Source organism: Antechinus flavipes, chromosome 3 (assembly GCF_016432865.1).
Source record: "Antechinus flavipes isolate AdamAnt ecotype Samford, QLD, Australia chromosome 3, AdamAnt_v2, whole genome shotgun sequence".
NCBI lineage: Eukaryota > Metazoa > Chordata > Mammalia > Dasyuromorphia > Dasyuridae > Antechinus > Antechinus flavipes.
In genome coordinates, this window is record NC_067400.1 from 475,251,209 (window position 1) to 475,271,426 (window position 20,218).

At 36.6% G+C, this 20,218-nt stretch overlaps 1 protein-coding gene across 1 annotated transcript in view; it reads left to right on the top strand.

Annotated features, from left to right (window-relative positions):
• The window catches only part of ARHGAP32 (Rho GTPase activating protein 32), a 417,059-nt gene that overhangs the window by 252,665 nt on the left and 144,176 nt on the right, over window positions 1–20,218 (top strand). Inside the window, exon 7 of the mRNA XM_051986687.1 lies at window positions 19,705–19,842. Within this exon, the coding sequence (XP_051842647.1) occupies window positions 19,705–19,842 (138 nt within the window). The remainder of the gene's footprint in view (window positions 1–19,704; window positions 19,843–20,218) is intronic.

Genomic DNA, 20,218 nt, shown 5'->3' on the forward strand with positions numbered 1-20,218 from the left:
CTTGACTCTGCATCAGTGCAAAGCTTCCTATGTTTCTTCAAATACAGGCTCATTATTTCTTTTGAAACATAACATTTCCAGTACTTTCTTATCTCAAAGTCTATTTAACCATTTCTTAAAATGAGAGATAGTCACTTTTTTTTAAGCTGTCACAAAAATGGACATTGTGAATACAGTGGTGCTATGATACTGAATATTAATTAGTTCCAGAAGGTACAATGAGTGACAAAAATGACAAGTGGTGAGAATTATGAGTACTGAATGAATTTTTCCTATAAACAGTACATTTCCAGTTTGCGACCTAACCAGTCCTTCCTACCTAGTTCCTCTAAAAGGGCAAGTGGGGCTTCTAGTTTTGAAGAAACAAATCAGCCCAAGACAGCTCATTCAGACTCTTCCCTTGTTGACTCAACTCACTTTCTGAGAGGAGCTGAGACATTTGCATTCTCCCCCACCCACACAATCCAAGCTTTCTTGGGTGGGAGGAGGAGGGCTGGATATGGAGATAGAAGCTGTGGTTCCATGCCTTCTACTGCCCAGTTTTCTGGCCACCACCTGGGGCTTGGGACTGCCACAAGTCTGGGGTCTTCCACCGGTCTCCACCTGGGTCTCACTCAGTGTTACTATTTTTGGAACCATGAGACTATATGCTGCAGCCACGTTGTCTTATCCATGCTGCTGATATGCACCACTTTATATCATGGGTCTCAACCTGACAGTCCTGTACATGGTGGCCTTCATTGGGTAGTCTGCTTGGCCAGCCTTACATCCCTCCTGCTCCATCAAGATGACCCCCAAGTGGGACCAGTGCCAACTGGCTGTCAAGTGCTGAATCATTTTTTTTCTTGTTAAAATGTGTTGACACCAAATTAGATGAGTTTTGAAGCAGACTAGTGCCAAGGCACCTTGTATTTTTTTTTTTTTTTTTTAAATATAGAGGAACCTTCTCTCTGTCACTGAGCTCTTTGAGTCTGGGCTGAGTAGAAAGAGCTCTAGCTCAAAAAGTAAGACCAACAGCTATGCTCATTTCTCTACTGCTATGTTGTTCTCTACTGCTCTACCCACAGCTTTATTGCTTTGGTTCCCCCAATGTTGCCCAAGGGAAGAGAAGAGTGCTGGGCACCCAAGGCGAGGCGATGTTTCAGATAGCTACTTTGTATATGACCCTGGCAAGTACTTCCCCTCTTTTTTCCCCCCCAGTTTCTTTATACCTCCTCCATAATTAAACTTCTTCTCATTGTAAATGCCCCTTTTTTCATTTTTTGGGTGCTCATTGACCTCTGGCTCCTCTTTCTTGTCCCCTCTGGTGGGTAGTACAGTGGAGAAGAAGGTTAGATTTATAGTCAGGAGGGTCTGAGTTCAAGGATAGCCTCAGATACTAACTTGTGACCTTGAGCAAGTCACTTAATCTCCATTTACCTTGTTTCTTCACCTGCAGAATGGCAGTGATAACAACAACTATCCTTCAAGGTAGTTATGGGGATTAAAAAATGGATAACATTTTGAAAATAATTTGCACAGTTCCTAGCACATATGGCATTAGCTTGGCTATTCCTGTGATTATCGTAAAGAGAAAGCCAGGAACACGTTGCTCCCATTTGCTACTTGTAGACTTCCAATCTACCCCCATCAATCAGCATGAATTTGAGCTTCCTGCTATCCAAATTATCATGTAACTTTTCTTTTACCTGTCCACTCCTTAATTTTCTTTACTAGATTTTTATACATATCGTGCCCATGAACCATCTTGGGTTTCCTTTTCTTTGTATACCATATCACTTGGTGAAATCATCGTCTCCCTTGGATTCATCTATCATCATCTATACTCAGACTTCCAGATCTATATACCTAATTTTGATTTATAACATAACTTTCCATCCTCCCATCACCAGATGCTTCTTAGACATTTTAGAAAGGAATGTCTCTTAAGTATAACACTGAACAAGTATTTATTGAGCAATTATTTTGTGCAAAGTATTATGAAGATAAAAATATAAGTAAAACAAACTTCTGTACTTAAGGAGTTTATAATCGCAATGGAAGAGAAAATATATATACAAGAACCAAATCAAGCAGACATAAGGTAACTTCATTGGGAAGGCACTAAATAGCCAAGGGAAACCAGGAAAGGCTTACTGCAAAATTAGATGGTATTTAATCTGAATCTTGCAAGAAAGTGGGGCTTCTAAGTGGTAGAGATATAAAGAAAGAACATTGTGGAAATTGGAGGGAAAAAATCATTGAAGATAGGAGATAGAGTAATGTGCTTGGAATAAGTAAGCAGAGATGATTAGCCTTTAAGAGTGCATATAGAGGAATGATGTCAGTTTGACATGATAGAGAATCACTGGACTTTATTGAACAACAAGATGACATGGTCACATTGTTAGACCCCACTTGAGGAAAATTACTGTGGTAGCTGTGTGAAAAGAAGATTTGCAATGGGGAGAGACCTGAGGCAGAAACACAAAATTGGAGCTTAATGCAATAAGTGAGGAATTATGAGTGACTGATTCAGAATGATGTCTGTGTGAGTGGAGAGGAGACATATGTGGGAGACACTGTGAAGATAAAAACAATAAGAGTTAGCAAATGATTGGCTGTGTGGGGTGAATGAAAACAAGGAGTCAGGGAAGACAGGAAGAATGGTGCTACTCTTGACAGCATGTGGGAAGTTTAGGTGGGATGGGTTTTGGGGAAAGACAATTCTCTTCAGCTTTATTATATAATTTGTCTTTTTACATATTGTAAGGCCCAACTGGCCTTATTAATCCTCTTCATCCACAGCCCCCATCTCCTGTCTGAATTGGCTATTCCCCCCATCCCTTAAAGGAAGCATGATACAGAGGGAAGAGTTTTGGAGACAGAGGGGCCCTTCTCAAATCTCTGCCAGCACCTCATCTCTCTGGGTGTCCATGTGCAGGGGTGGCACTGAATGGTTTCCCTTGGCTTCCATTATGTTCCTCTGTAACAGCCGGTTTTTCTTGAATGCCAACTCTCTATAAGTCAGGAACACTGCTTCACACACGAATGTACCAAACATACACAATGAAAACAAAACAAAAGGGAGATCTCTGAGGTCAGTCTTGAAGGGAACCAGTAATTCTAAGAGGTAGAGGAGAGACATGGTGGCCTTCCAGACATGAGGGACAGCCAGTACAAAAGGGAGGTAAAGGGTTGTGTGTTTGAAAAGTAATAGGGTAGAATACACTCAATAGCCATCATCCTAGCTCAGACCTTGTCACCTTTCACTTCGTCTGCAGGTGAACAGTGGCTTTCTAATGTCTTCTGCCTCAACTAAAGCATGCTAAAGTGATTTTCTTAGTTTGCCATCCTTGCCCCAACCTCCCCTGGCCTTTTCTTGCCTCTTAAACAAATAAAAACTACTCCCTGGTATTTTAATGTCCTTTCTCCCTGGCCCTCTAGAATCTTTTCATCTTTCTTGTTTATTTGCTCCTTCTGTTGTTCAGCCATGGCAGTCTCTCACTGCTTTTTTATCACTTCTCTTTGTACCTTTCACCTGTCTACTCTGTGCTCACCACTACAGTCTCTGTTTAAGTCTCCCCTAAGTCTTACTTTAAATGCTGCCTTCTCCAGCAAACCTTCCCTTATCCATTAGTAACTACTGATGTCCTTTTTGAGATTTCCTTGTAATTAATGTTTATGTGTCAAAAATATATTTATATGTATGCATTATGTGACCCATTCGAATGTAAGTTCCTTGAGAGCAGTTATTTTTTTTTTCCCCTTTTTTCCCTTAGCAAATAACATAATAGCTGTCATATGGTAAGGCTTAATAATTTAATTGATTGGTTGGTTAAGACATTTAAATTTTCATTTCCATAGGTGACTAGTTTAAAAGAAATAAATGCTTGTATCACTTTGACCTATTTTCTCCTTTCCCCTTTAGTATTAAGTTGTTTGTTCAATTCATTAGGGACAGAACTACTAGAGAGAAAGGCATGTATTTCAGAGTAGTACTGTAATAAGAATTTTGGGAAATGTTTTGTTATTGAAAATTGATTTTATAGGCTGTTTCAGTTAAGGAAAGAAAAGTGTTTGGTTGATTAGGAGGGAAAGTGTTCAAGAGATGAATTTCTTCCAGTGATATATATATTCACTAAAATTGTGTGTTATTAGAAAAATATCTAAATTATCTCTTGGGCTATATTGATAGAGGTATAGCTTCTGGAAACAAGGAGGTGTGATAAATGTGTCACATTATACCTTCCTCATCTCTTATCTCTGAAGCATTATGGTCTATTCAGGATAGCACAATTAAAGGAGTAAATGGATATGCTTAAGTGTGTCTCAGAAGCTCACGATGATGAAGCTCTCTGGGCCCAAGTTACATGAGAATTGGTTAAAAGAACTGAGAATGTATAGCCTAGAAAAGAGGATTTATGTATGACATGATAGTCATTCAAGAATTTGAAGTACTGTCATATGGAAGAGGGATTAATTTTGTGCTTTTTGATCAGAGTTTTGATGACAAAACAGTGGCTGATAGTGAGAAGTAGTCTTGTTCTCTTTCTGCTATAAAGGAACATAGATTTAGAGGTTCAAGAAGCCTCAGGGGTTATTGAGTCTAATTCCCAAATTTTGTACCAAAGGAAACAGAGATCTAGAAAGGATAAGTGACTTGCCAAGGGTCATATTGCTCGTACTGTATCTGAGGCAGGATTTGAACCCTTGTCCTCCTGATTCTAAGTCATAGAATAGGCCCTATCTACTCTAATGTTTTCTCTCATCTTTTTATACTTATCCCCTACTAGAATATCTACTCTAATGTTTTCTCTCATCTTTTTATATTTATCCCCTACTAGAATATAAATTCCTTAAGGCCCTTTCTTTTTTTGTCTGTCCTTTACAAGGCTTTGAACAATGTCTTGAACATAGTATCACTTGTGAAAATATAAATGGCAAGATTTGGGAACTGATTAGTTATATGAATTAAGGAGAGTGAGAAATTGAAGATAATGCCTGTGGTGTTCTTTTTCTTTAAAATATAATGATTCTCTCTGAGAGCAAGTTTCTTGGAGAGGTTTTCTGGAGGCAGCCTTAGTTTCAGTTAAAAGTAATAATCACCCAAATGCAGCCGGTGCTAAAAGTTGAGATCTTTTATTGTGTCCTTCAATATACCCCAGTTAGCTTTCTTAGAGGCCTCTCTCTCTCCTTGGTTCTAAGAGTTCTTGCATCTTTGTCCTTTGCTTCTGCCTCTGCTTTCTTCAGCCTCCAGCCAGCACAAAGGTGGAAGATGGAATGGATCTAACTCCTCTAGCTCAAATCCGAATGTCTCCAGCCAGCACCAAGGTGAAAGTTGAATTGAATCTCTCTTGCCTCCCAGAGAGGGCTTGTGGGCTTCCTCCCAGAGTGCTCTTCTCCGACCTCTGGCAATGTTCCAAAGAAAACTAGCTTGACTGGCTCTCTGAAGCTCTATTTATGCTCCTTCTCCCGAGAGTGGGATTGTGGGGTTTCCTCCCAGAGTGCTCTCTGGCCCTAAAGCTTCAAGGGAGAGGTGTGAATTCACAAAGTTACAAAGTTAACTTTGTGAATCTCTCATACTTGTGAACTCCAATGAATAAAGGTGTGAACATAAGCATTGTTTCTCAGTTCCACTTAGTACCTTGTTTCTTCTGGCCCATAACATCTCCTTTGTAGGATCAAATCAATCATACTGAACCATGCTAAATTAAATAATTATTGTCTCTATCAACTCTAATGACTTAACAGTTTGTAAAGACTCCAACAAATGCCTGAACTACAAAGCTTGAGTTTTGGAGGAATGTGGTGTTCTCCATAAAAATAGGACAGTTTAGTAGAGAGATGAGGTTGACAAAGGGGAAAAATAATGAGTACTGTTTTAATATGTTAAATTGGAAATGCCAGTATTACATTCAAATTGAAATGTCTAAAAGGCAGTTAGTGATGTGATACAAGAGTACAGAGTAGAGGCTAGGACTGGCTATATGTCTGTGCCTTCTACAAAGAGATGATAAGTGAACCCATGAAATACTGATTGATTGGTTGAAGCTTCCTTAAAGGAATACATTTTTAATTTAGCATTTTTATAGCTATTAAATGACACATACTTAGTGGTGAAGAAATTGATTTTAAAAATTTGTGGTAGGATACACACAAATTGTTATGTGTGTTATGCTGTTGTGCATGCATAATGCATAATAACATATGTTATATATGCATGTATAATATACATGAGAATTAAAGTGGTGATGAATGGCAGATAGGTTGCAATCATCTTAAGTAGAAATATTGGACATATTGTTAGGTGATAAGATGAATTGTCTAATTTTTAAATAAATTTGAAAGAAAGCTGAAAACTTAATGGAATGAATCAATAACTGGTAATTTGAATGGAAATAGAAATGAAGGATCCAAAGATAATATTGATATTCAGTGACTTTGTACTAAAGAACAATGGATCTAGCAGAATAAAAATGTGAATAGAGATAAATTGAGGTGTTTTGGTAGGGGTTTTTTGTTGTTTGTTTTTTTTTTTTTTAACTTTTTTCCTAGAATGGTTTTGTAGTATTAAAGGAACATATTGGAAGCTTGCTCATCCCTTTATCTTTTTGCTAATACTTAACAGTTGACTCCTAGGTGTAAATGAACTGAATAGTAGAACCATATAGTTGTAAAAATAAAATCTACACAATAATAGGTGCTAATACTTAACAGTTGACTTCTAGGTGTAAATGAACTGAATAGTAGAACCATATAGTTGTAAAAATAAAATCTATATGATAATAGGTGAAATTAAAGGAATAATTTAAATGAATTTTTGTGTGTACAAAATTATTGTAAACCAATCTTACCCATATAATCCTAATCCTTTATATATTTTATTTCACCCATCTGTTCAAAATAGCTCTATCATTGATATGTAGAAAGCTTGAGAAATTAAACATTATAAAGAAGTAGATGACTTCCTTAAAGGAGTGCTAGCTTGATCATTATGAAAAATTGAGTATTTATTAAAAATTAATTTAATGATAAATGCTATTTCTAGGTCATATGACTAACTAGTGGAAGACTCATGACCTCTGAAAAATAAGCAGGAAATAAATTCTGAAACAAAAATAAGAATTATTCTTAAGAGATAAAGTCAGTTAAGTATTTTCACAGGGAAGAATACCTTCTATCTTAATGAGATAACAAGTCAATGAATATCAGAGAAAGCTAATTTCTAATATTCAGTAAGTACATTATTCCCCGCCATCCATCATTTTCTGGTAGTAGGGTACATAAGTCAATTCAAAAGTTTTCAACAAAACTCAACTTTATCTTTACCTTTCCTTCTGTTGGTGAAAAATCAAAAGGCAGAAGTATGATTGATCTGGGATAGCAATGTGGCTGCACTCTGTGTTGCAGTAGAGCTTAGTCAGCCAACTAAGGAAAGGGACAGAATGTGTGGATGTATAGAATTATTCTAAATTTAAGAGAGAGAATTCAGTATCCAGCCCTTTTTTTCCCCATGAAACCCTAGAAGTCTCTTGGTGAGACATCTCAGGAGTAAAAATCCGTTAAAGAGCTTGAGCAGAAAGATATGTTGCTTCCAAATCAAGGAAAAGAATAAATAATAAAAGACAAATGAAAAATGAAGCAATACCTAATGGAGTAGAAGACCTTGTACATTCCCATGAGAGTATGGAATCACTGTAAGATGTGCCCAGATAGTATGAAAATACAATAAGGTTACAAAAGTAGAATTTATGGCCTACCCAATAAAAATAATTGGCAGAATAGAAAAATGTGAATGAATCCATGGTGCTAGGTCTAATCAAAGAAACAAAATAGAGAAAATGTCATTAGAAATGCAAATATAAAGATATAAGAGAATCTGGAAGACCAGAATCAAAAAAAAAATAACATTAAAAGAAATTCATTGCTGTAAAAATTAAAAGTTGATATAATAAAGTTTATGGAGTTTAAGGATTGGAGAATTCCAAAATGAACAGAATCTAAATAAAAAAACTCTAAACTATAATGAAATAATAATACAAGAAACTGAATGGAACTTCTGAATATTGAAAACAAAATTCCACTTTGGGTCAGTAAGATATATTAGTAAGCACTTAACACAGCGTGTGACACATAGTAGATGCCTAATAAATGCTTGCTTCCTTTCCATAGAAAGAATTGACACATTGCTTCCAGGAAGGGGGAAAAACTACTGAAAATTCCATTACACAAAAGTTGTTAAATTGAAATAAATATTGTACTGACAAACAGTAAATTCTGCAGGCAACCAAAAGAAAGACTTTTTGTTGGAATCCTTACTAACTGCTAACTAATTAGAGTTGATCTAATCTTACAAGAAGATGTTTTGGGCAGAACCTGAAACAAGGTACTAAGCAGAACTAATTAATACAAGGCTTGTGTTCACACCTTTACTCATTGGAGTTCAATGAGTTCACACCTCCCTTGAAGCTCTTTGGGCCAGAGAGCACTATGGGAGAAAACCCACAATCCCTCTCTTGAGCATAAATAGAGCTTCAATGGGCCAGTTGAAGAAGTTCTTCAGAGAGTGAAGAAGCTACAAGTCGAGATTTCGCCGGAATGACATGAAGAGTAGAGCTGGCTGGAGGCTGAAGAAAGCAGAGGCAGAGGCTGAAGGACCAGACCTTTGGATTTAAAGACATTCGGAGAAGAGCTCTTGGAACCAAGCAGAGAGATAGGCCTCTAAGCTAACCGGGCTATATTGGAGATAATAAAAGATCTGAACTTTTATCACCTGGCTGCGTTTTAAGAAGAAAAAGCTCACCACATTTTGGCGCCCGAACAGGGACCCCACATTTGAACTCACAACAACTTTTAGGTATAAAAGAAAGGAAAATTGAATGGCATAAGACTATTCTTTATCCACCAGAAACTGCAGAAGAGAAGAGAATAACAGTTTTCAAAGAAAAAAAGGATGCACGGGGTGGGGTGGGGTGGGGGTGGGAGTCTTAGTGGGGGTGCGGAGCCAAGAAGACAAGCTCCTCTTCTACCCTCACCACTAATTACCAAATTCAGCCTTAGAAATAGTGCTTGATTGGTAAAATCCACGAATATTGGGAGTACAACAAATTACCAATCTAAAATAATCTGGAAGATCGCCAGAAAAGATTTGTCCTGATTGGTGGGAGCAGGCCAACATAGGTAGGGAGACAGAACACAGAGGCTAGCACACTGAGCAGACCAGGGTGGGGGTGGCCTCCACAGTTGGAGAATTTGTAGGGAGGACTCTACCACAGATTGGCTGCTCTGCTTTCATTGCAAAGCAATAGATCAGCAGAGAAGTTACAAAAAGGCCAAAGGTAGATGTACTCCAAAAAATGCCAGAATCTAAGGGATCTGGCTATATCCATCCAGTACCGGAAGTGACTCAGCACAGACCATAGCACAGCTGTGCAGCCCCATTTTGCAGCATGGGGCTCTGCTTGAGGCAGCCAGAAATCTGCAGGGGGTGGGGGTGGAGGGGAGTGGTTCTGCCTGGGGCAGTCACAAATCTGCACAGCAGTGGGGCTCTGTCCAGGGCAATAGAACTTCTGCAGCTTCGCTGTACTTCCCAAGGCAGAAATACCTCCGGTGTGGGGCTCTTCCCAAGGCACTTTTGCAGCTCAGCTGCTCTTAGCAGTCCATTTGCAGGATAGCTACTATCCATATATCTATCCCTGCTCTGCAGAGGAAGCTGGTAACCTCCTTGCCCTGAAGGCAGACCCTAAGGGCTTTAAAAAAAAAAATGAGTAAAAAAGCCAAGCGTATACTAACCATTGATACCTTCTGTACAAAAAGAGAGCGGGTTTTCTACCCAGCGGAGACTAATAGCAGACAGTCTCTAGACAAAACCCCAAAGGGGGTTGTATCCTGGTCCCCATCACACAAGGCTCTCCTAGAAGAAATTATAAAAGATCTTAAAAGAGAGCTAGAAGAAAAATGGAGAAAGAGAAGCTCTGCAAGAGAATACAAAAAAAGCATATAATTCACTTAAAGAAAAAATTGATAAAGTGGAAAAAGAGAACAACTTCCTGAAATGTGAATTGGAAAATGTAAAGAACTCCTTGGGAAACAGAATTTGTGAATTGGAAAAGATAAAGAACTCCCAGGAAAGTAGGATTTGTGAATTGGAAAAAGAAAATAACTCAGTTAAAAGAAAAAGTGAAATGGAAAAAAATTCCATAGAGCAAAAACAATTCACTTAAAAACTCAATTGGACATATACAAAAAGGAGTTAAAAAAAGCTAATGAAGAAAATAACACATTAAAAATCAGATTAACAAATAGAAATGAATGACTTGTTGAGACATCAAGAATCAGTCAAGCAAAACCAAAAAAAATTGAAAAAATAGAAAAATGTTCACGATCTACTTGGAAAAACAACAAACCTGGAAAATAGATCTAAGAGAAATAATCTGAGGATTATTGGGCTTCCTGAAAATTATGATGAAAAAAGAGCTTAGACACTATTTTACAGGAAATCATCAAACAGAACTGCCCAGATGTAATAGAATCAGAAGGTAAAATAGGCATTGAAATAATTCATCGAACACTTTCTGAAGAAGAACCTAAAATAAACACTCCAAAGAATATTGTGGCTAAATTTTGATACTATCAGACTAAGGAAAAAATATTACAAGCGGCCAGAAAAAAAACAATTCAAATACTGAGAAGCCACAATAAGGATCATTCAGGATCTAGCTGCTTCTACATTAAAGGATCGAAGGGCTGGAATCTGATATTCCGAAAGGCAAAAGACCCTGGAATGCAGCCAAGAATAAGCTACCCAGCTAAGCTGAGCATTTTCTTCCCTGGAAGAAGATGGACATTTAATGAAACAGGTGAATTCCCTTTGTTTCTAATGAAAAAACCAGTGCTAAACAGAATTTTTGATCTCTAACTATAAGACTCAAGAGAAGCAGAAAAAGGTAAAAAGAACTCTTGAGAACTATATTTCTGTTATGGATATACATAAAAAGCACATGTATAATTTGATTTTACTATATAATATAAAAAAGGGAAATAGAAATGGAAAGGGGATAGTATACGAAAAAGGAAAAAGGGGAGATAAAAAGAAGGCATAAAAAAAGGATAAAAATGAAGAGGCAAAGGAAACCTATCATATCTGAGGGAATTTAAATCTCATGAGATTTGGCTCAAAGAGAAAATAATTTTCATATTGGGTTTACAGAGAAACTTCTCTTACCTCATTAAAAGTGGGAGAGGAAAAGGGAAAAGGAAAAGAGCAATGAGGAAAAGGTATAAGAAAGGGGAAGGGATTCAAAGGGGGTTGGAGGGATTCTAAAGAGGGAGAGCTGTGTGAGGCAAATAGTGCCCATAAGTTTAATACTGGGGCGGGAGGTAAGAAGGAAAGGAAAAAAAAAGCATAATCTGGGGATAATAAGATGGCAGGAAATAGAGAATTAGTAATTTTAACTGTAAATGTAAATGGGATGAAGTCTCCCTTAAAGCAGAAGTGGATAGCAGACTAGATCAAAAGCCAGAACCCTACAATATGTTGTTTACAGGAAACACATTTAAAGCAGGGAGATACATACAGAGTAAAGGTAAAAGTCTGGAGCAGAATCTATTATACTTCAGGTGAAGTAAAAAAAGCAGAGGTAGCCATCCTTATCTCAGATCAAGCAAAAGCAAAAATAGATATAATTTAAAAAGATAAGGAAGGAAACTATATCTTGCTAAAGGGTAGTATAGACAATGAAGCAATATCAATATTAAACATATATGCACCAAGTGGTATAGCATCTAACTTTCTAAAGGAGAAGTTAAGAGAGCTGCAAGAACAAATAGATAGCAAAACTATAATAGTGGGAGATCTCAATCTTGCACTCTCAGAATTAGACAAGTTAAACCACAAAACAAATAAGAAAGAAATTAAAGAGGTAAATAGAATATTAGAAAAATTAGATATGGTAGATCTTTGGAGAAAACTGAATGGTGACAGAAAGGAATATACTTTCTTCTCAGCAGTTCATGGAACCTATACAAAAATTGACCATATATTAGGACATAAAGACCTCAAAATTAAATGCATAAAGGCAGAAATAGTAAATGCATTCTTTTCAGATCACGATGCAATAAAAACTACATTCAACAAAAAGCTAAGGGTAAATAGACCAAAAAGTAATTGGAAACTAAATAATCTCATCCTAAAGAATGATTAGGTGAAACAGCAAATCATAGACACAATAATTTCACTCAAGAAAATGACAATAATGAGATGTCATACCAAAATATATGGGATGCTGCCAAAGCGGTAATAAGGGGAAATTTTATATCTTTAGAGGCTTATTTGAATTAAATAGAGAAAGAGAAGATCAGTGAATTGGGCTTACAACTTAAAAAGCTAGGAAAAAACAAATTAAAAACCCCAACCAAATAATAAATTTGAAATTCTAAAATTAAAAGGTGAAATTGGTAAAATTAAAGTAAAAAAAAAAAAAAACTATTGAATTAATAAAACTGAGTTGGTTTTATGAAAAACCAATAAAATAAATAAACCTTTGGTAAATCTAATCAGAAAAAGGAAAGAGGAAGGCTTTCCACCAACAAAGAAGAAATTAGAGCAATAATTAGGTGTTACTTTGCTCAATTTTATGCCAAAAATTTTGATAACCTAAATGAAATGGATGACTACCTTCAAAAATATAGGCTTCCCAGATTAACAGAGGAGAAAGTAAATTGCTGAAATAGTTCCATTTTAGAAAAAGGAATAGAACAAGCTATTAATCTACTCCCTAAGAAAAAATCTTTAGGACCAGATGGATTTACATGTGTATTCTACCAAACATTTAAAGCACAATTTTATGTGTGTGTGTGTGTGTATGTACTGTGTTTTCCCGATAATAAGACACTGTCTTATTATTTTTCGGGGGCAGAAAAACACCAGAGGGCTTATTTTCAGGGGAGGGCTTATTTTAATTAACATTGACAGCAATTTTAATAAACAGGTAAATGTGAACAAAAAAAAGTACCTTTATTCAATAATGATCATGTCATCTTCTTCAACAACATTGTCATAAGTGTCCATACTCTGAATTCCGTCCTGGATGTCTTGTGCCTCTATTTCCTTCAGAAGTGGACCCAATCTGTCCTGTCCAGCAATATAGCTCTCTTTAAATGAACATGTCTTGTCCAGGTAACCTGCTCGTAGTGCCTTGGCGACACAACTGTCAGTAATTTTATCCCATGACTTCTTCACCCAAGTCACAACTTCTTGCAGACAGGGCTTCACAAAGTTCCCACGCTGATTTCTTTCCATTCTATTTTCAATGTAGTCATTGACTTCCATGCGCAAATGGTCCTTGAATGGCTTGTTTATTGAAATATCAAGGGTCTGGAGATAGGCAGTCATTCCTGCAGGAATCATTACTTGATCTATTCTTCTCTCTGTAAGGAAGTTCTTCATTTCTTTAGCGTGGTGAGTGCTGGCTGAGTTCTTCTTTTATCCTCCATCATGCCCCCTGAGTTCTTCTTTTATCCTCCATCATGCCCCCTCACTCCCTCTTACATACCGGGTTTTTATGTTGTCCTGCCTCAGCTCTCCTCCGCGGCACTGCTCTCAATGGCGCCAGCAAGCAAATCACTGGGGAAGAACAGGATGATGCGCTCACTGCTGCAGCTCTGATTGGATGCAGCTCGGAGCGTGGCGTGCGTTTTACCCGGGGGAGGGGGAGAGGGGGGGACGGTGCATACAGAGGGTACCATAATGTAGCGTGTAGTGCAGGGGATCACCTTCACTACAGTAGCAATCTCAATAGGGCTTATTTTCGGGGGAGGGCTTATTTTAGAGGAATCTTACACAGTAAGGGGAGGGCTTATTTTCGGGATAGGTCTTATTATCGGGGAAACACGGTATATATATAAACTATTTGAAAAGGATGTAGGAAAACTGGGATACTGATACATTGTTGGTGGAATTGTGAATAAATACATCCATTCTGGAGAGTGATTCGGAACTATGCTCAAAGGGCTATCAAACTATGCATACCCTTTGATCCAGCAAAGAGATGTTAAAGAAAGGAAAGGGACCTGTGTGTACAAGAATGCTTGTGGCAGCCCACTTTGTAGTGGCCAGAAACTGGAAACTGAGTGGATGCCATTCAATTGGAGAATGGTTGAATAAATTGTGGTATATGAATATTATGGAATATTATTTTTCTGTAAGAAATGACCAGCAGAATGATTTCAGAAAGTCCTAGAGAGACTTACATGAACTAATGCTGAGTGAAATGAGCCAGGACCAGGAGATCATTATATACTCCAACAACAATACTATATGATGATCATTTCTGATGGATGTGGCTCTCTTCAACAATGAGATGAAACAAATCAATTCCAGTTGTTCAATAATGAAGAGAACCAGCTACACCCAGCAAAAGAACTCTGGGAAATGAGTGTGAATCACTACATAGCATTTCCAATCCCTCTGTTTTTGTCCACCTGCATTTTTGATTTCCTTCACAGGTTAAGTGTACATTATTTCTAAGTTCGATTCTTCTTGTGCAGCAAAATAAGTATATGGACATGTAGTACAACTATATGTTGTATTTAACATATACTTTTAACATATTTAACATATATTGGTCTACCTGCCATCTGGGGAGGAGGTAAAGGGAAAGAGGGGAAAAATTGGAACAAAAGGTTTTGCAGTTGTCAAGGCTGAAAAATTACCCATACGTATATCTTGTAAATAAAAGATATAATTTAAAAAAAGAAAAAAGGATGCACTTAAAATTGAAATATCCATATTTAGTAAAAAAAAAAAATGAATGTTTAAAACTTTCCTAGAAAGAAAATCTGACCTGAAGAAATTATTTGCTTTACCAAGTAGAAGTCATATAGAATTAATAGGAAAGAAACAGATGCAAAACATGGAATAATCTTTACAATACTTTGCCTACATGTGAACAAATTTTTGTGGCAGAACTAACTTATAGAATAGAAGGGCACATAAAGCAGAGATAAGAAAATAGAGAGAAGTATATGATATCACGTAATCAAGTTAAAAACTAACAAAGAAAGTCAACACCTGAAGTTTCTCAAATAAGAGCCTTTAGGAAAATGATTGAGGAGAGAGGCAAAAAGAAAGGCTAAGGCATAGAAATACCATTTACTAGGGGGCTTTCACTGATTAATGCTTTCATGGAAAACAAGAAATTGTATAAAGGGAAACGGAGACCTTAAAATGTGTACAATCTGAAAATACTTGCTTCTTATAAAGACCATTATTTTCTTTTTTTAAAAATTATTTTATTTTATTTTTTATTAACATTTTATTTAATTTAATTTAATAATAACTTTATATTGACAGAATCCATGCCAGGGTAATTTTTTTACAACATTATCCCTTGCACTCCTTTCTGTTCCGATTTTTCCCCTTTCTTAGATGGCAAGCAGTCCTATATATGTTAGATATGTTGCAGTATATCCTAGATATACTATATGTTTGCAGAACTAAACAGTTCTCTTGTTGCACAGGGAGAATTGGATTCAGAAGGTAAAAATATCTTGGGAAGAAAAACAAAAATGCAGTTAGTTCGCATTCGTTTCCCAGTGTTCTTTCTTTGGGTGTAGCTGCTTTTGTCCATCATTTATCAATTGAAATTTAGTTAGGTCTCTTTGTCAAAGAAATCCACTTCCATCAGAATACATCCTCATACAATATTGTTGTCGAAGTTTATAATAATCTCCTGGTTCTGCTCATTTCACTTAGCATCAGTTCATGTAAGTCTCTCCAAGACTCTCTGTATTCATCCTGCTGGTCATTTCTTACTGAACAATAATATTCCATAACATTCATATACCACAATTTACTCAGCCATTTTCCAATTGATGGGCATCCATTCAATTTCCAGTTTCTAGCCACTACAAACAGAGCTGCCACAAACATTTTGGCACATACAGGTCCCTTTCCCTTCTTTAGTATCTCTTTGGGATATAAGCCCAATAGAAACACTGCTGGATCAAAGAGTATGCACAATTTGATAACTTTTTGGGCATAATTCCAGATTGCTCTCCAGAATGGTTGGATTCATTCACAACTCCACCAACAATGCATCAGTGTCCCAGTTTTCCCGCATCCCCTCCAACATTCATTATTATTTTTTCCTGTCATCTTAGCCAATCTGACAGGTGTGTAGTCTCAGAGTTGTCTTAATTTGAATTTCTCTGATCAATAGTTTATTTGGAACACTCTTTCATATGAGTGGTAATAGTTTCAATTTCATCACCTGAAAATTGTCTGTTCATATCCTTTGACCATTTATCAATTGGAGAATGGCTTGATTTCTTATAAATTTGAGTCAGTTCTCTATATATTTTGGAAATGAGACCTTTATCAGAACCTTTAACTGTGAAGATGTTTTCCCAGTTTTTTGCTTCCCTTCTAATCTTGTTTGCATTAGTTTTGTTTGTACAAAGGCTTTTTAATTTGATGTAATCAAAATAACTATTTTGTGATCAGTAATGAAGACCATTATTTTCTTGAAGGGGAATCAGCATTCCTGTGGATGGCTATCACTCAGAAGGATAAGAGATCTTGTAGATAGGGTGTGTGTGTGTGTGTGTGTGTGTGTGTGTGTGTGCGCGCGCACATATACATATATATAAATCATTAAATCAAGAATGGGAAAGGAAAAAGTTAATAAACTGCACAATAAGTAGAAAATGTATAAAATATCTAGGACCAACTTCAGAAAGGACACAAAAAATTTATATAGATTCAATTGCAAATTCTTAGTGAAATAACAATTTAGATAGCTGAAGGAATATTCAGTATTCATTAATATGCCATATTAATATAATAAAAATAATAATACTGCCAAAATTAATTCACACTTTTAATGCTTTATCATTCACGGGGATACTCTACAGAACTGGCTAAATAATAGCATTTATTTGAAAAGATAAAAGATTCAGAATGTTAAGGGAAATGATAAAAGGCAGTAATCATCAAAACCAGATGGTTAAAAAATAGGTCAGTGCAATGGACTAGACAGGGGAGGCTCAGAAACAATAGAACTCAATAGCCCAGTCTTTGATAGAAAAACAAATTATATTTGAAAACTCTTTATTTGATAAAAACTATTGGGAAAATTGGAAAGTAGTCTGGTGGAAATCCAACACACCTACATCACATTCCAAAGTTTTTTTTAAATGAATATTATCATTAAAAATCATATATACAAAACTTAGAAGAGAATGCTCCTCACAATTGTAAGTAGGATATGTATTCTGAATGAAACAAAAGATAGGCCAATTACAAAAAATACAATATATAACTTCAGTTACTTACAATTGAGAAATTTCTGCACAGACAAGTTTTATGTATTTAGGATAAGAAAGGAAGTGATCAAATCGGGGAGGAGGGGAATCTTTCTATGACATCTTTCTGATAAGTGTTTAGTATCCATATATATAAACAATTAATAAATATCTCTGACTATTGATGTCCATCAATTTGAGAACAAATACCACACAAATTGTGGTGTGTGATTGTACTAGAATACTACTGCATTGTAAGAAATGATGCATGTGATGAATAAATATGGAAAGAGCTCTATGTTCCCATACGTTTCTATGGTTGGGGTCTTTCTTTGCAGATCTAATTTTTTTTTAATAAGAAGTATTAATGTAAGCATCTCTAATCATGGAGAGAAGGAAAGGTGCTTTTAGCTTCCCTTCAGCTCTCCCCTCTGACCTGGAACCTCAAACTAAGAGCTCCCCACTCCTGCAAGTGCCTTTAGCCAGCAGTGTTCTTGCCCCACTGCTTATGCACTCAGGGGGGGCTGGCTCCTTCTCACCCAGAGAAGCTGTGTCTTTAGCACAGCTGTGCATAGTGTTCCTAATCAGCCAAAGTTCCCCTAGTCTTACCAGACTCAGACCCCCCAACTCTGCCTGCAGTCCAGGAGGTGAAAGCTTGTCTCAGGGCTCCTCACTGTGGAGCAAGCCCGGAGGTGATGGCACATCATAAAGGTTCATCCTGGGTCCTTTAGTCTGGTCTTCTTAGGTTGTCCCAGGAGGACCCCTTTCAGCCCCAAATCTTACTTGTTTTTTACTGGTCTAAATTCATCCTGAGATACAATTTTATTTTGTTGGTAAGGGAAATCTAGAGAGCTTGGAATTTTCTGCCTTACTCTTCCATCTCCCAAAATCCTGCCCTCAGAAGATTTCATTTTTGATCCTGTAGAAAATACAAAGCTGTGAGAATTTGTTAACCAAGGAATGACATACATTAAATATTTAAATATCATTTAATATAAATATCACTTTGACAGCTGAATGGAGGCTATAATTGAGGCAGGGCCACCACCAGGAATGATATGTGCTAGGGTAGTGACCATGCATGTCAGAGAAGAAAACATTCACTCTGTGGAGGAGAAGAAGGGAGAGGGAAAAAGAGTTGAGGAAGACCCCTAAGTTGTGAGCCTAGGTGACTACAAAAATGGTGGCAGCCTTTGCCACAATAGGGAAATTTGAAGAGGGAAATATTGGGGAGCAATTAGATCAGTTTGGGGTATAGTAAGTTTAAGATGTCTCTGTGACATATCTTCAAGATGTCTAATGGATAGTTGGAGCTGTAAAAGTGGAGATTTGAAAAGGTTAGAGCTAGTAGATATTCACGGAATATTGAATCCATAGGCGCCAAAAAGAACACCCAGTTAAACAGTAGAGAGAGAGAGAAGAGAAGAGAGCTGTAAGGTATATCCAGAGAAGGTGGCCATGAGCCTGGATGAGATTCTAGCAGAAGAATCAGAGGAGCAATTAGACAGGTAGGAGGAGAATTAGGATAGAAAGAGGAGTGCTGAGAGGAGAGGTCTCAGAGAATGAGGTTTTAGAAAGTGTTTGGCAATTAAGAGATCATTAGTTACTTGAACCAAAGGGCTTTGAACATTCCATACTGAATATCTTAAAATATCCCACATTTTTAATTGCCCTCTGTTTTCCTGATTTGCTTGCTCATGATTTGTGATCCAATGCTTTCTTTTACTTTATTCTCCCAGAACTTAATGTTTTAACTTTGTGTTTGATAGAATCATTAAGGCACTTCATAGGAACCTCATCTTTTATTCTGCTTCATAAGATTATTGTTTTTTAAACTTATAGAATTGTCATCACTCCAACTTATCCTCCATTCAGCTATCAAACTGATACTTACATTAAATGATATTTAAAAATTTATTATTTGTCATTCCCTGGTCAACAAATTCTTATGACTCCGTATTTTTTCCAGGATAAGGTAACAATTAACATTTTAATTGTGTATGGCAAGATTTTAGCTTTTTATTCTGTTTATTCTGGCATAGTCATGGGGAAGGATAGGTAACCCAATTCTTGTAAGGAAGAAGTAGTTGGTATGTGTCTCAAAGAAAAAAAATTAACATTTAAACAAAAGTGAATGGAAGAAGTAGATTAGTACTCAGACCAGTTTGAATTCTGTTTAATATGCATGACATAATATTGCCAAGCTCTGTATGGCAGAATTTCAGTGTAACCAGATTATTATAGTTTAATATAATACAGGTTTAGCTGGGTCATTCTAGTTCAAGTTATTAGACATAACGTTACAGTCTTACTGGAACTTCCTTTATGTGTAACTTGTAGATTTAAAGGATGAACTCTAAAATCATAGGAAATTTCCAATAGAGCTTAATTACAATGTCCTTTTCATTCTGCCTGCAGGGTAAAAGCTGGATTGTGAAGCGAAGTTATGAAGATTTCCGAGTACTTGATAAACATCTCCATCTGTGTATTTATGACAGACGCTTTTCTCAGCTCTCTGAACTTCCCCGTTCTGATACTTTGAAGGATAGTTCAGAGGTAAGCAGTCAGTATTTCCAGGAAGTAATTTATTTTAAACTGTCCAGCTTCTTGGTCTATATTCTAAAGATTAGTTGTCCTTTGACCTTTCATTTGTGTTTTGGACATCATTTAACTATTTTATTATTGAAAATCAAGGGAAAAAATCAGAGATTTCAGTATTAAAATGAACTTAAAAGTAAAATGTTTCATTGGTCTCTCTTCTTTCATTACTGAAGTATATACATGTGGGAGGGTTGAGGGGGAGAATGGATAGGTCTCCAGGTATGGAACTGTCATTATTTATTGTCATTATTTGTTTGCTGAACTGCTTTATTATTATTCCTTTAAAATTTTTGATACAAAGTGTATTGGCAGGGGAGGTAGGTGGAGAGAT